General features: G+C 41.4%; 1 protein-coding gene across 1 annotated transcript in view; it reads right to left on the bottom strand.

Moving 5' to 3' along the window:
* APBB1IP (amyloid beta precursor protein binding family B member 1 interacting protein) overlaps positions 1-17,271 on the bottom strand; it is a 100,407-nt gene that overhangs the window by 41,835 nt on the left and 41,301 nt on the right. Inside the window, exons 2-5 of the mRNA XM_084781968.1 lie at positions 15,726-15,797; positions 12,964-13,051; positions 9,600-9,892; positions 7,209-7,286 (exon numbers count right to left, since the gene is read on the bottom strand). Of these exons, the coding sequence (XP_084638094.1) occupies positions 7,209-7,286; positions 9,600-9,892; positions 12,964-13,051; positions 15,726-15,797 (531 nt within the window). The remainder of the gene's footprint in view (positions 1-7,208; positions 7,287-9,599; positions 9,893-12,963; positions 13,052-15,725; positions 15,798-17,271) is intronic.

Here is a 17,271-nt window from a genome sequence, read left to right as displayed (position 1 = left end):
TGTGAGAGCCAGATGTTGAGGATGACTGTTGAGAAAGTGTCTTCTGGACATGACAGGATTGCTGTGCTCGGGCACTCCCAGAAGCTGAAGTTGCATGCGAAAAATTTGTTCAGGATCAGAAGAGTCAAAATTCCAGCCTGGGAGAGGTATTCATGAAGCCCTCTCCTTGCCTAAGGAGCTATTATCAGTTGATGGCACTTATTTGGTCTGTGGGAGGTTACCCATTCTCCAGTGACTGGGCCTGTGCACATGTTCATACTGGCTGCAGTGACTGGATTCAGTGAGTTGAAAAAAGAGGATTTGAAGTTGGGATGGGATATGGCAGGGGGTCTTAGAAGAGTTGGGGATGGGATTGTGTGTGTGTGTGTGTGTGTGTGTGTGTGTGTGTGTGTGTGTGTATGTGTGTGTGTGTGTGTGTGTATGTGTGTGTGTGTATGTGTGTGTGTATGTGTGTGTGTATGTATGTATGTGTGTATGTGTGTGTGTGTGTGTATGTGTGTGTATGTGTGTGTGTATGTGTGTATGTGTGTATGTGTGTGTGTGTGTATGTGTGTGTGTATGTGTGTGTGTGTGTGTATGTGTGTGTGTGTATGTGTGTGTGTATGTATGTATGTGTGTATGTGTGTGTGTGTGTATGTGTGTGTATGTGTGTGTGTATGTGTGTATGTGTGTGTGTGTGTGTATGTGTGTGTGTGTATGTGTGTGTGTATGTGTGTGTGTGTGTATGTGTGTGTGTATGTGTGTGTGTGTGTATGTGTGTGTGTGTATGTGTGTGTGTGTATGTGTGTGTGTGTATGTGTGTGTGTATGTGTGTGTGTGTGAATATGATCAAAATATATTGTATACATGTCTGAAATTCTCAGAGAGCAAATAAAAATATATTTTAAAAGTGGAATAGATCGTCTGACCTCATTGTGACCTCCTTTATATATTAGAGACACAGAAGTAGAGAAATAAATTCACAAGACACAAAACAGAATAAACAAAGCCCTTGGCCCAATTTCAAGCCACTGCATTCTGGTGGGGAGACAGAAAGTAAACAGAACTGAAGAAGAACCCACTTCTCACTTTCCCAACATCCTTCCGTTTTTTTTTGCTCCCATTTTGCTTTTATGGCTAGCAGCATTTCCTGATTAACAGATCTCCCTGTATCTTTGTGGCTGAAGTCCCACTGTTAAAGGAACTTTTAGGGTAAAAGCCTAAGCATGGCAGCTTCAGTAAGCGAGGCTTTGCTGCTGTCCCCAGTGTGCCAACTAAAGAGACAAAGCAGGAGGGAGGGAGGAATGGGAGGATACAAGTGATGGGATAACAATTGAGTTGTAATCTGAATAAGTTAATTAAATAAAAAAATTAAAAAATCCTTTTCCAAAACAAAACAAAACAAAACAAAACAAAACAAAAAAACCAGACAAAGTGAAGAGCAGAAAGGAGATTTACTAAATACACTGGGAAGAGGCAGAAGAAATAAAGGGGTGCAGTGGACCTCGAGTCATTGTTTAGGGTGTTGGCAAGCAGTTTAAGGTTCAAATAGAGGGCAAGAGATTTGCATAGTTAAACAGTCCTGGCTAAGGTGGAGCTTTGGCCATGATCGACTTGGCATTGTTTTGACTCCTGTCCGACCTACAAGAGGGTCTCATGAAGTGTCATGTATGAAATCTCTTCCTGAGAAAAGCTCTTCCCTCTGGTTGTATCCACTTACTGCCCAGCTTGAGACAGCCTAGAATCACCTGAGAAAAAGAATCTTAACTGAGTAATTGTCTTTATCAGGCTGGTCTGTGCACATACTGATGGCCCAGCCCGTGGTGGGTGACATCCTTCCTTAGGGAGGTGGTCCTGAATTGTATAAAAAAAAATGCTTGCTAAACACGAATATGCCTGTGAGTTAGCCAGTGAGCAAGCCAGCGAGCAGTATTTCTTGCAGAGAGCCTGCCTCCAGGTTCCTGCCTTGAATTCTAACCTGGCTTCCTTCAGTGAGGTTCCCTCATCTGCAAGTGCAAGTCAAATAAACCCTTTCCACCCCAGGATGCTTTTGGTCAGAGCTTTTTAAATCAGATCAACAGAAGGAAGCTGGAACAGTCTGGTGACACAGGGTTTAAGCCTTTCTTCTGCATGGGCTGCTGGTGAAATGTTAATTCCTTGAGGTTATTTCAACAGCACAGGGAGGGGACAAGTGTCCCTGTTGAGTTGCCTCCTTGCCTGTCATGATGATTACAACCTCATTAGCTTAACTGGAGCGGGACCATTTTTGTATTTTTCTGTGCGAGGCGACCGTGTTGTTGTTCTTTGCAGAGGATTACTGCAATAGGCTAGTTACATGTCCTAGGACACACCACTGATGTTAGGGCTTTGAAAGCAATGTTTGCGATAAAGACATATAATGACATTTGACTACGTTTCATTTCTGCTTAGAGCTGCTTTAGAGAGAGAGAAAAAATCTATGCTGCTTTTTCCTTTCGTTTCACAGGGAGGGAGACTTTGCTAAACCACATAGTTTCGTAATGACGGAAGAGGCTTCTTTTTGGCAGAAATGGCAAACTAAGTTTAATCCTTATTTATTTATGCATATCCATAATCTTAGAGTTTAGAAACATTAAGTGAGCAGATCTGAAGCAATCATACTCATGGCTCTTTACAGTTTGCAATCTGTACGGGCTCTGTACGAACATGGAGCAGCACCACACCCCGTGATGTTATGCAATTCCTCACACGATCCTTATGGCACAAAATGAGTTGGTAATGAAATCTCATTTTCACTTGCAAGTTGTTAAATGAAAAGTATCTTAGCCCTAAATCATGCAAATTACTTTTTTGGGCTTCTATACTAAAATTTACAAGTGAAATTGTTCTGCCACGGAGTCTTAGAATAAATCAAATTAACAAATTAGTCAGATTGTGTTTCCAGCTTCAAAAACTTGGTGGTATATGCTGTCTACATCATTTGTAATTTAAAACAGTGTCAACATCCCACCAAATTCTTAAGAGCAAATGCTTCTTGAACTTGTGATCTTCCACCTCTTTCACTAACTCTCTTTCACCTTTAAGACACATGTGAAACCTTCTCAGTTATTTCTTTAAACATGGAGCATTTCTATTATTTTCCTAAGGTGCTGTGTCACACACACTGTCTGGTCTTAAAAAAATACAGTTGGAGAGTCAGGGACCTTGCTTCCTTCTGCGCCGATGAACGCTTTGTTCTATATCTTCCTTGGATTCAGACAGGCTGTGCCTTGCGTTTACTGTCATTTTAACTAAAGGAGCCAAGCTATCTGTTTCTGGAAGATGGCAGGGAGGAGCTGCAAGGTGACCTGCTCTCCACAGGCCAGCTGGAGCAAACACACTGCATCTGTTCCTTGCCAACCCCCCTTCTCCTGTAAGAGACACCTCTCTTTTCATTTCTCTGCTAAACATTCACAATGTGGCCCTCATTTATAAATAGCCCAGCAGTTTGAAAGTGTTCAATTATGATTTTTGTTTGTTTGTTTGTTTTTGTTTTTCCAGACAGGGTTTCCCTGTGTAGCCTGGGCTGTCCAGGACTCACTTTGTAGACCAGGCTGGCCTCGAACTCACAGAGATCCACCTACCTCTGCCTCCCAAGTGCTAGGATTAAAGGTGTGCACCACCACGCTGGGCTCAATTATGATTTTTTAAAACTTATTCATCCTCCCTCCATCCCTTTATCCTTCTCTTGAGGTGATGAGGATCAAGTCTAGGGCTTTGCACATGCAAAGCAAACATTTACCGCTGAGCTACATCCCAAGTGTTGAAGTATTGACATGTAAGTAGAGCCAACCTGGCCCCCCTCTGTCCCCCTGGGGTTTCCCTCCCTCTTCCCTCTCTCCCCTTCTATAATAATTCTCCCCATATCAGTTCTATTGTGTCTCACTATTTTTAAACCCTAATACCAAGTCCTTGGAGTTTTATGGGACAGGGTCACAGGCTATGCTCAGGCTACTCTTGAACCTGTGACCCACCTGCTGTGGCCTCCCTGCTCTTATTTTCTTTTATCTGCATCCATGGGCAAAGCTAGTCACTCCATAGGGCATATCCGCACCCACCACTTACTTGTAGCTGAAGTCAATGCGTGCTCATCTGTGCTAGATGAATCTAGAACAAGTCACCCTGCTGCCGTTCTCCACTGCTGTCCTTTGTTTTCCTTGAGAGCTCATTTGGTGTTCTATCACGATACCCATTTGTATACTCTTGACAGAAGCACTGCTCTTATTTATGAGGGACATAGTCCTCTCTGGCCCCGCGTGCAGCCCCATGTGTGGGAGGGACACACACGGGATACGGAAGGAGAAAGGAAGCGCCCACCTACTTGTCCAGATCAGCCAAATTAACAACGGCAGTCAATGGGTGACACCGTGACATCATCTCACTTGCTCATCCCTACAACTCATTTCCCATGCATCATCCAGTGTGTTCTTCAAAAGCCAGTGTTTAGTTTCCTATCTCCCTAGTTAGAACTCTCAAAGGCTTCCTATTGTACTTAAGACACGGTCCAGACTTCCCTGCTACCTATGCACTCTTGTGGCTCCCACCTGCCATGGTCACGTCAATCTTTCCTTTGCTTTTACTCAGTGGCTCAACTGAACTGTGATCACCAGTCTTTTATTTTGTTCCATCTCATCAAGCTGAGTTTTATCTGAGCTTAAGATGCTCACTGCCCCATTAATGCTCCCCTTCACCACAGCCCCATGTCCCCAGCTGTTTCCTGCTGCTGAGGCCTTTGCTCAGAAGCTGCCTTCTAATGGGGACTTTGTAATCACCAACACAGCCAAGGAGTGGCTATGGCACTGTCTATCACTTCTTCTGGTTTCCATTTTTTTTTCTTTTCTAGCTCATGCTTCTTTCTGGTTTTTAAAAAAGTGTGCATCATAATCTTTGTCATCATCATCAATGGTCTCATTGTGCAGTCCTAGCTGGGCCTGGACTTATTGTCAGGCTAGCCGTGAATTTGCAATCCTCCTGCCTCTGCATCCTGAGTTCTGGGATCAGAGGCATTGGACACCATGCTGAGCCTGGTTAACTTTTTTTTTTTCCACCACACTTGCCTCCCTTGATGGAATTTAGGTCAAAACAAATAATTATCTCACTGGACTTGGTCACCAGTTTACACATCTGGTAACTCCTTAAAGCATGGGGGTAAATTGATAAAGAGGATAAAGTCTCCAGAGGGGTTTCTATGGAGGTCCAGAGGGAATTCAGGCAATAAGTTAGTGAGTGGGTAGTACATTGGGTGGTGGTAAAAACAGCGAGGAAAATCTTAGGGAGTGGTGTGTACCGTGGTGGGGACAACTTCACTTGGAAGGTGACTGAACTTGTAGAGGAGGGACAGAAAAAGTCCAGTGAGAATCTGGGTAAGAGTGGGAAGGGCAGATAGAGTCAAAGGTGCCACAGCAAGGGCTTGAGGAGTGTTGGAAGAGCAGTTACAAGGAGAGGTAGTTACGGTAGAGTAAGTGCAGAGAGGGGGGAGAGAGCAGGAGGGGGGGAGGGAGAGAGGGAGAGAGAATAGACAAAAGAGATTAGGGAGATAATGGCAGCCAGATCACACAGAGGCCGGAAGGAAGGCACTGTGCAGGGTCTGGCTTCCCTGTACAAGATGGGCAGCCACCGGAGGCAGAGACGGCAAACTGGGGTCCAAGTGGAAACGCTGATTTCAGACAACAGCATGGTAGGATATATATTGTTCTGGCTGTGGAATGTCCCCAACAGGCTCATATCTCCGAGAATTCATCTCTCCCTGTATCCTGACAGCAGACACAATGTGACCTCTGACCTTACACTACTGCTACCGCAGACCCTGCTTGGCTTGCTCGCATTCCTTCCCTGCTACGATGAACTGCAACCTCATACCGAGAGTGGAAATCGATCCTTCCTTTCTAAGATGGCTATGTTGGTCATTCCTCATGGCAATGAGAAAAGTCACCAATCCAGTGTACTATCTTGGGTGCTTGCCACAGTAAAGAAAAAAATGGCTCATACACGCAGAAAATACGAGAATAACAAAACAAGAAGTTGATTGACATTTGCAGTGAACGGAACCAGATCTATCTGGAAAACATTGTCGTATATGAGTCTTGAAAGCCTGGATATGGGAATATTCAAGGGCTACTTATTGAATTATTCTCTATGTATACAACTTCTTCATTCTAGAATTGATGTGACAGGGACAATTCACCTTAGTGAGAGATGGCAGATGCTTTGACTGAAATAAGATGCAGACTGGACACTCTTCCCATTAACTAAACAAATTAACTAGCATTTTAATAGTAGGGTGTAGTCTTCTAATCAGGGTATACACAGGGTTTTCCTACTATCATACAATACATATATGTTCTTTAAAAAAACCCTATGTTCTACAAAAATATTCAAGAAAATTATAGGCTAACTAGTAAAGTAGGGTTTGGAGCAGATCACGCAAAGTTTACACAAATTAGAGACTAGATGATCAACAAAACCAGTGGATTGATCATAGAGAGACAACCAGGCAGGCACAAGGTCCAGAGGCAGCCCAAGGGGCATAAAATTCACAAAAGAAATTGTATGAATGTGAGGCCAGGGATGCTGAGGTCTGACCCGGTTAAAGCATGCTCAGAGGGTGTGCCACCTGCTATAGGCAGACAGCCATGGACGGCCCCAGAGAGCATCCCTTGGTGAAGGTGGTCCAGGATGGACACATTGTAAATCCTCAAAATGGAACTGAGAAGGCCCCTGCCTAGGTGCCAGCAAAACCAAAGACCTTTTTCTTTCTTCTTAAAGGGAATTCCTACTCCTGCTGTCCTGGCTTATAAGAAAACATATGCGTAAACCAACAAAAGTCATGTATGAGCTAAGAAAATGTCCACCCCGCCAGGCACTCTCCTTCTGTCTCACCATCACACTACGCAGCAGAAAGCCCTTACGAAAATCAGATGGAGGCAGGACCTTTACCTAGAAACCATAAATTAGCTAAACGGAAACAGTGTCATTTTGCTTTGTTCAGAGAACTCTTTAAAAAATGATCATTATTTGCAAAATGCTACCTGAGGTTTTTTTCCAATGCTACTGTTAAAGCTCGGTCTTGTGCATGCTAAACAGGTGGCCTACTACTGACCTGTATTCCCAGAGACACTTAAAGTATTATTTTTTTTAAAATTTTACTGTTTACCAGTAACTATACTATGACATCATTAACTTCCCCTATGAAAATGTGACTGATGGTTTACCTTCTTAACCTTGGCTTCCTTCAGCTTTGCCAGTGCTAATTTAATTTTATCAGCCTTTGCTTGAGCTTCTTCTTCTTCCTGTAAAGGGGCAAGACATTCAACAGAGTCTAATGAATCATATCAGTGAGTAATTGCTTACTGGTGCTAGGGTCTAGTTCATTTATAGTAACAAAACTACCAAATTCCTCATCCTCCATTTTCATAAGGTAAACAAATGCCTGTGATTAACAGATTCCACTCAAAGATACAGAGAACAACTGTTGTTTATAGCCTTGAGGATTTCATCCTAAAAGATGAAATTATGAGCTCAACAGCTCCGTCATAGACTTGGAGCATGCTACTCTGTGCTCAGCTCATCAAGCGGAGACTGTGGTGCTCTGAGTGAGCAATATCCCTCATCCACCCATGCACCTGAGCTTTGGGACCTCAGGGTTGGTGCAGTTTGGGGAGAAATGGAGCTTTTGGGATGTGGGATCTCGCTGGAGGAAATGCATCAGTGGGCATGGGCTTTGAGAATCTGTGGCCTCAAACCACTTCCGGCTTGCTTCTGGTTTGCTTCCGGCTTCTGTCCTATGACTAAAAGTGTGATCAGTGAGCTTCCTGCTCTGGCAGCCTGCTGCTATGTGTCCACCAACATGATGGACTTTCTCTATGGAGCTATAAGCAAAAATAAACTCTTACGTTGCTTTGGTTGTAACATTTTATCACAGCAACAGAAAAGTAACTGACACCAACACTAACCTACAGAATCTATTGATGCATTCGTCCTAAGGGAGTGGAGCACACCATACAATCATACACATCCTCTTGGATTATGGTATCTATTTAGAGGAGCATTTTTAGTTTTTATTATAAGCTTTAAAAGGCCCTTAACAGCCTATTTTTTTTAAAAATGCTACTTAAAGCCAAAACTTAACCTTATAAATCACAAAATCTCCGAAGCAAAACAAAATAAATGAACAAAACAAATGAAACACATCTCTAATGAAAACACATGAACAACAGAAAGGACGTGGAATATTCTTACGAGCCAAACTCCTTTGGTTTTACAAGTTAAAATCCAGAGGATAGGACTATTAAGGCTGTTGTATTTATTTAATTTTTCATATTTATTTATTTATTTGTAATGATAAGGAACTGAAGTGTTCCTTATGAGCTGGGTACATTCCCACTGTTTGAAACTAGACTTGTCTGTTCTCATATTACTGGTTCGTGAAATATTTTTGAGTGCCAATATGCTTTAAGAACATGCAAAAATGGGGACCTCTGTAAGTTTCCACTTGTGCATTCAACTTTGTACTTACTTTCAAGAAATTCACGATCTCCCCCGAAAGCACGGGGAACCCTACACTTGGGGCTTCTGCTCTATCTTCATCACCAGCTTCAACATGACCTTTCTAGAGTAAATATGGTGAGGTAGTGGGCGTGACAGGGCGCGGTTTAGTGTTTGGCCGACGTGTAGAATTGTAGGCATTCCCAGCATCGCTAGAGTCACAGGGATGATACTGACCAGTGTTATCCAGCCTTGGAACACTGAGCTGGGATCTCACCGGGAAATGTTTTTAAGGGGCTCACTTAAGAAAAAAGTTTTCAGACCGTTCTTTTTACACCCCCCCTTTTTTTGAGAGACATGTGATTAACCCACCAAACAAGCACAAGTGAGCTTTGCAGTTGTTTCACAACATTCAGAAGTTTATAAATATCAAGTATTCATTACCTGTCATTACCCTCCTCAGTGAAGGCTTTGCCCTATTGAACAGGGTTGCCAGAGGCAACAATTCAATTTAGCTCAACTTAAAACCTATTATTTTCTATATTCTGGGCTAGGGGCAGGGACATGTCCTCCAACGTTTGAGTATTATTAAGGAATATGCACATAAAACATTACATTTAGCCAAACGAGGACAAATACTACATTTGGTCTTAAAGTGTTCTTCATACGCATGCCTGCTACACTTAAATGTCCTCACCAAAGCAGATGCTCAAGTTTAATCTCCCCTGTGAAGGATTAAAAGCTGGGACCAAGTAGTATCTTGAAAAAACAAGCGGGTTGTGAGCAGAAAGCCTTCACTTAAAACTGCGAAGGTGCTGGAACCAAACCATAATATTCCTCGGCCTTCAGAACTGTGACCTAGATAACCCTGTCTTCTTTTTCACATTTCCCATCTGTGGTGTTCAGCTACAGCAATAGAGAACAGCTTAAGAGAACAGTGTTCATGGACTCTCTCCAGATTTGCAATAAATGCACACTATCCTTTTTTGTTTTTTGTTTTTTTGGTTTTGCAGTGTATCAGAGGTCCAGGCATACAAACTTATGGATGCAATTGTCACTTCAAAGAAAGCCCAAAGTACGCGGCAATGGTTCTGCCATCTTGAGTCCTACATACTTACTTTAGAGAGAGGTTCAGGAGGGGGTGGAGGAGGCGGAAGGTCTAGCATGGGATCTGGTGGCGGAGGTGGCAAAGCCTCCTCATAGTGGCTAACACCAACTGCAGCAGCACTTGCTCCATAACCAAGCGAGACTGCACCCTGGCCCTCTGATGCCTCCGGAAGTGCTGAGGGATGTTGATTCTGAGAGGATTCTTTCTGAGCCTGGATGGTTCTCTGCTCAGCTTCATTGATATCTGCTATCAGATCTGCCATGAGGGCATCTAAATCTTGGTTATCCAGTGCATTTAAGGACTCTAGGAGGAAAAATCACATTAATGGAGGAAAAAAAAAAAACCTCAACTATTTGTACCTGGAAATAACTGAAAGCACTTCTTAAAAAGAAGAAAAGAAAAGAGCAATATGTACACAGGTGGGAACTATTATTTAAATTTTTATTGTACAATAAGAAAGACTGAAAATATTTTTTAAAGATTGATTTATTATGTGTACAGTGCTCTGCCTGCATGTACACCTGCACTACAGAAGAGGGCACCAGATCTCATTACAGATGCTTGTGAGCCACCATGTGGTTGCTAGGAACTGAGCCCGGGACCTTCAGAAGAGCAGCCAGTGCTCTTAGCCTCTAAGCCATCTCGCCAGCCCCAGACTGAAAGTATTTTTTTATTCAGTGGCACACACCCACATATTGGGACTTCTGAAATATTACATTCAGTGCTTAATGTGAGTAAGTTCCTAAAAGAAGAAAAGAGGAAAACGTGTTCTGCATGGGGGTGTCTCACACTCCAGCTGCAGTCAGGTTAGCGCACAAGAGCAGATGCCTATGTGAAAGATTCTTGAATATTTTGGTGCAAGAGCCTCAGGCTTTGAAAATGTAGAGGAAGAGTAAAGTGGACACGGGTGGAAGGGAAACTCTTCTTAAGGGCTTGGAAGGGATAGCACAGATGATCAGCTGGGTTGCACCTATCTTTTTAGGAAGTTCAGATCAAACAAACCTCTGGAAGCTCTCCACCTAACCACAGGGACCTTACAGTCTTAAGCGCAGGAGTAGCGCAGCAACAGGTATTAAAGAATAAATAAAAAGGAGTCTAAGTAGTACAGATTTTATGAAGATAGTGGGCTGGGTGGGCTTTTATAAGAAAGAATAAACAAGGCGTTTTAGGGAGGTGGAGGAGGAGGAGCATTCTTTTAGGACCTCTTTGGATGGCTCACGTTCTTTGCAGTGTGAAATGGTGTATAGGCCCCCAGCATGCTCAGCAAGTTGACTAGATTGCCTGGAACAGAGGGAACAGAGGGTGTGGTGCTAGCATAGCATCAGCCGAGTGCACTGGAGATCATGCACTCACTGCGTGTTGATGCAGTGAACACGGGATGGACCCTATGCCAATGACCCCGAATGAGGAAGTGTGGGTGTCAGAAACTGACTATGAGCAGGAAGAAAGCACTGTGAGCTATCTGCTGTCCAGACATTGTCAGTGCCATAGAGCACAGCACAGCAGAATAACAGTTTTGGTACAGCACTCACTCAAGGTTTGATCATCAAATGTGTGAAGCAAGGGTTTTTTTTTTTGTATATCATTTTCCATAAAAATATTATCTTAAAGTGTTTTCATAGAAATAACTGAACAATCCAAGCCTGTTTATAATTCCCTCACATGGCCAGTCACAACTGTTAATGTAAAACATTTTAATAAATATTGTTACAAATTATTATAGCTATATTCTACATAATTATAAATACTTTGGTGGTAAAATCCCTCTAATGATACTTATATTACTGTCTAAAGAAAAGTTCATTTTATATTAAAATGATTTTTAATATCTTATTAATATGTCAAAGAACCAAAAATGTATTGATATAGCTTAAATGTGCTAGTTTAGATGAATTATATTAGTCAGTATAGAATTAGGTGGTGAAGAATCAGGAAAATGAAATGCATTCTATTCTGAAGTCTGTCAATCTCTGAAGGAGTTTGGGCAAAATATTTTTAACTCATTTTAGCAACACTTTAACTGTATTCTCAACAAATTTAATTTTCTATACATGTTAGGAATTTGGTGGCTTTGTCCTCTCCCAAAGTCATCCATAACCAAGCATTTTGTCTCCTTGTTGCCTCATCCAAAATGGGTTTCTTTTACTCTATTGTCTTTGCTACTTTTTTGATACTAAGCACTAAGTGTTTAGAAAACAGAGTTAACTATAGCAACAGAAGCATGGACTAAACTTTAATTCTGGCAGAACTGACGATAAAGTGCTCATTTGTAGCACTTCCAGAGGCAGATGCAGGCAGACCTTGAGAGTTCAAGGCCACCATAGTCTATATAGAAAGTTCCAGGCCAGCCAGGGCTACACAGCGAGACCCAGTCAACAAAACAAATAAAACTATAGAAACCCTCAACAAAACACCCGCCGGAGCCCACGTGTGTAAGTATCTGTTAAGCACGACTGTCATAATTCCAGAAAAGTGGACTACTTTTTGGAAACTTCATGAATGCTGTTATCTTGGTGGATATGGCTGGCATGAGGTTTGTATGGTAAATAGAGAGTATAGAAAAAATAGAATGCTAGAAAGGGGTGCATTATAGTTGACCAAGAGAGAGTCACCTGTGCCTACAGGCTTATCAAGAAAATGCTGGGAAGGACAGAAGCAATGAAGCTAAGTGAGAAACAGAAACAGAAACAGGGACTTTGAGTTCTGTCCTAAGCTTCTCTGTAGCTTCAACTGTTACATTTTGGGGGTAGTCAAAGTCTTCGGCTATTCTTTTTCAAGAGTTCCAGTGAGGCCACCCTTGTGGCTCAATAGTAGCACGCCTGACTCCAAGGGTCCCAGTGAACTCTTACTTGGAAGTGATTATTTCAAGATTTATTGACATTTCAATGACATCAGACCTCAGAGGTCTTGGCAAAATATGGAAAAGAGGATCTTGTTATAAAGCAAAGCTTTGATCTGGGAGATTGGGAGATTGAGGGTTTCAAACAGTAAATTATATACATATATGTGTCAATTAAAATACTGTATTTGGATAAAATATATTTTGAATTGGTTCCCATTCATATATTATCAATTGTTACTAAACACAATTTTTATCCTTGAAGAGACATTTCCTTACTAACATTTTCTTGGCTTTTCAGTAATAAGAAGAAACTGTTTTTTTCAAAAGGTGAGGCTATCCTGACAGTTTTTATAGATGGAAGATGGTTTTCTTTTTCATTATAGGTGGAAATATCGAATTGACTTTTCTTGATTCAGTTCCAGTTCCAGACTCGCACACTATTTACCATGGTATCCACATTTCCCTACTATAGTTTCATGGAGGCACCCGTCATCATCATGGCCTCCAGCTACGGAAGCAACACATTTCTTACCGTTCAAATCCTTAAAGCCCACACTGTAGCTAAACTCTTCTCGGGGTTGCTTGGGCTCTGGAGGAGGAAGCGTGTCCACTCCTAGACTCTGTGAAAACAGATCCCACAGTTTCTGTGAGGGACTCACAAACCCAACATTTCTAAAGCCCAAACCACTTGTGATTTATATGTTTTTCTCTTCAAATACGCTGTTAAGGAAGTGCTCTTCCTTGAACAATGTTTTATGAGGTTTTTTTCCCCCACTATAGAAAAATTCAGCTTAAAAACAACTATTCTATAAAAAAACATTTAGAAACAGACTGCGTTAACTGAGAATAACAAGAAGGAAGTAGTTCACTTTTCTAAGCAGCTAAGAAACAATGACGAAGGCACCTACCACCCAGGATTTTACAAGGACTTACTTAGTGACATCAAAGAAGAAAATATCCAGTCATATGGAAAAGAAATTTTTTGAAAAATATCTTTCAATTATTTGTTTGCCCTAAGGGAGTTACTGTTCTGACAGTTCCAATAGTGACTGATAACAAGCTTCCCCAGAAGGGCCAGTCTACTGCTTTCCCACTGAGCTGCATTGCCAGCCCATGGGTTTTGCTTTTGATGATTTTCCATATTGTAATTTCATTATTTATCTTCTTGCCATGCAGAAATTAAAATGCTCCCATAATTAAAATATTTTGTTTTATGTTTTGCAGCTTCGGGTGTGTTCCATCTTACTTAGATGTGACCTGTATATTAAGGTTACAAGCACATTTTTCTCTGTGTTTTCTCTCCTTTCATATATTTAGAACTTTTATTCATAGGACTCATTAAGTTATAAGGCATGACCTAGACCTATGGCTGTTAACAGATGTGTTATCCCAACACCATTTACTAAATTATGATTTTTTTTCATATTTACTTAGAAGGCCACCTTTATCAGGATATGTGGGAGAGCCTGGGGAACGCAAATAAAACATGTTAATCCTTCAGAAAATTGGGAGAGAAGTAAGCTGGGATTCTTCGTACTATTGTTTCAACTTCTCTGTAAGCTTGAGATTGTTTTTCTCCCAAGTATTACAATCTCATTATTGCATTCCCACCAACTTGAATTGTTGTTTATTTTAGGAAACTGCAGATACCAAGGTTTATCCATCACCCCTAATCATCCTGCCAATCTCAAGGAAAAGGCCAGGCCCAAAATCCAGACCTACAGCTCACAACAGCAGCTCTTCAAATGACTGGGAAATACCCAACCATCTCAGAAGGAAGTGGGAAATGTTCTCAGTATAGAACAGGTCTCAGACAAGCACAAGATAGGCCCTCCTTCTCCAGATTAAACCTTCAGACCCAACTGGGAGACTCCTATGAGTCAAGCAGACTCAGGACTACTCCAGCATGGGCACAACAAAGACCCAGACCCTAAGGACTTGAGCGTGGCAGATCCAAGGAACGAGAGGAGCCCCTTCCCTACAGTGAAAGTCCTAGACTCTGACCAGTCAGGACCCTTATTTCTTCCATTAGCCAAAGATGTCAGTAAATGCCCAGAGAAAGACCATGGATGCTCATTGAAACACTCCCTTTCATGAAGGGAGAAACAAAAACCTGCATTCACAGAAATGTAATTACGTCATAAATCCCATCCCCAAACAACATGATTTTCCCAAAGCCTCATATTTTGGTTGTTCTTTTAAAAATTAAAAACATTTGTCACACGGTTCTCTCTGCTGTATGTAGTTTGTTTTATGCATGTGTAATAAAATAAATGTATATGGAAAAAACAAATAAAAAATAAAAATTAAAGGCATAATCTATTTGTGTATCTGTGTGCATGTGTGTGCATGTGCCATGTACTCATGTGAAGGTCAGAAGCCAACTTGCAGAAATCAGCTCTCTCCTTCTACTTTGTGGGTCCTGGGGATTGAACTCAGGTCTTTGGGTTTGATAGCAAGTGCCTTTACACACCAAGCCATCTCTCCACCCCTTTGTCTCTTCTTTCATAGAATACAAATTTCTACGAATTTTATTGGGAATAGAAGATAGATGCTAACTAAAAATGGTTAGTTTTTCCTAGACCAAATTGTCTGTTTTGTAGAGACCCTAACAGGCTCATCTTTTTAGATTATTGTGTTATCTGTATTTTTATATTGTATGCAGATGTGATGGGTTTAGTGACCTCAGAAACTAAGAAACATTTGTAAGAACAATAAAGACAAAGAGAAGCTCACAGGGCTTTGTGACCTGAGTCAGTGGTCTTTGAGCCTTTGACGACTGGGCTCTAGATGACCTGCCACAGTGAGGTTAATCTTGGTTAGATGCTTTTCTGGGATGTGTAACCTGTGGCTGAGTGACTTTCATACTTCTTAGAGGGGACTGAGTTCTTACAGCCCATTCAGACTGCCATCATAGCCCTTGAAGTATAGAATTTCCTTAAAGGATGACACAAAAACATCCTACTTGGTGCCATTTTCTTAGCTAGTCTCTATGAGCTAAGTACTAGGGATGTGGCTCAGAGGTGTTTGTTGAAAAAAACATGGGAATTCTCCCGATGGACATAGCACCGACACTGATATAACCATGTATGTGACTGTTAGAGTAAACCATGTGGACCGAAGAGCAGACCAAATAAAAAGCTGGATTGTTTTCTCCCAACACTGTCATACTGTCATAGCTACATCAGAGCATACGGAGTTGTCAATCTCTGACATCCTTTTAAAGGCAGCACTCATATTAAATTCTGCAATCCCTGCTCCCCCATAGTTTGCATGTTAAGGAGAGGGTTTTACCTGGGTCAAGAGATCCATCTCCCCCAGCAAAGTGCTGAACATCTGGTCTATGTCTTCATTTGATTCCCCCATCTGAAAGAGAAGAGACACAGACATCAGTAGTCTCTATAAGCTCGTCAGGAGGTACAGGCTGTGTTTTCATTCTTTCCTCCACAATCAGGCGGTCCACGAAAAGAACCACATGGAGAAGAAAGTTCCACATACCCTGGAATTCTAGGTCTGGCTGTCATCTAATTTGATGGCCAAAGTTGAGCTAAAACCTGACTTGTTTTTCTAGCCTAAACTACTGTCCTTGTGGCAGGGTGAGGGTGGGGTGGGGAGGAGAGCAAGTGAGCCAAGTGGACATTGTTCTAGGATTCACCTTGCCATAGGATTGTTTTGTAAGAAAGAGAGACAGCCTCCTACCACTGTTTTTCAAAAAACAATATTTATTTATTTATTTATTTTGGAGATGTAATTTTAAAATTATTCTTCTCTTTTTACATATACAATTATATTATTACACATCCGTCTACAATGAACTGCCTACAGCAAAAAGAACCACAAAACAATCAGGAATTATATAAATGTTACATTCATAGTATTTTGGTTATTTGTATTTCACAGCCTTGAAAAAAACATCTTTCCTATCTTGGTGCATGTAAAATTCTGAATGTAAATCAATATCTATCATATCTCATCTTTATCAACTTAAAACATCTATCTAGACTAAAAACATCTTAACCCCTAAACAACTAAGCTTAACTGTAAAACTAAACGATCTGGTCTTCAATCCCATCAGAGACTTGGGAAGGAATAAATTTAATTATCTGAGTGGACAGGAAGTGCAGGTTAGCAGCTTCCAAAATGAGAAAATGACAGAAACAGTTTGCTGCCTGAAAAGTCACCCAAAACTCTCTATAATGTTGGAGAATCATCTTCAGCCTTCTGGCCTAATATATCTGACAGACATATTTGTGAAGCAGGAACTGTTAAGGAGTTGCTTAGCCTGTCTTGACAGAGTTTGGCTGTCAACTCTGCCTGCATCTATGCTTGCCCATTTTTAGACAGAATTCTGTCTGTGGCAGACAGAAATGAAGACATTTTGCCCAGTGGCTGGTTTTCCATGTTTGAAGCCATCTCCATAAGGAGGTTCAATATATATATATATATATTGTGTGTGTGTGTGTGTGTGTGTGTGTGTGTGCACATGTGTGTGTGTGTTCTATCTGTATGTACATCTCCATGTCAGAAGAGGGCATCAGATTCTAGTATAGATGGTTGTGAGGCACCATGTGGTTGCTGGGAATTGAACTCAGGACCTCTGGAAGAGCAGACAGTGCTCTTAACCACTGAGCCATTTCTCCAGCCCCTCATACCACTCTTGATGGTACCTTTGATTGTTGACTTGCTTGCGTTGAGAAATACCATGGAGATTAGTGAAGCACATTTGCGAGTGTGTCTGTCATATTTTCAGAGATGAATGGATTAATTCTTTTATTTATTTATTTATAGTATGGTAACACTTTTGGGAAGTGATGAAAAGTAGGAAGTGGGCCTGGTTGAA

This window comes from Acomys minous, assembly GCF_964271855.1.
Source record: "Acomys minous genome assembly, chromosome: 5".
NCBI lineage: Eukaryota > Metazoa > Chordata > Mammalia > Rodentia > Muridae > Acomys > Acomys minous.
This window is presented reverse-complemented; position numbering and strand designations above follow the sequence as displayed.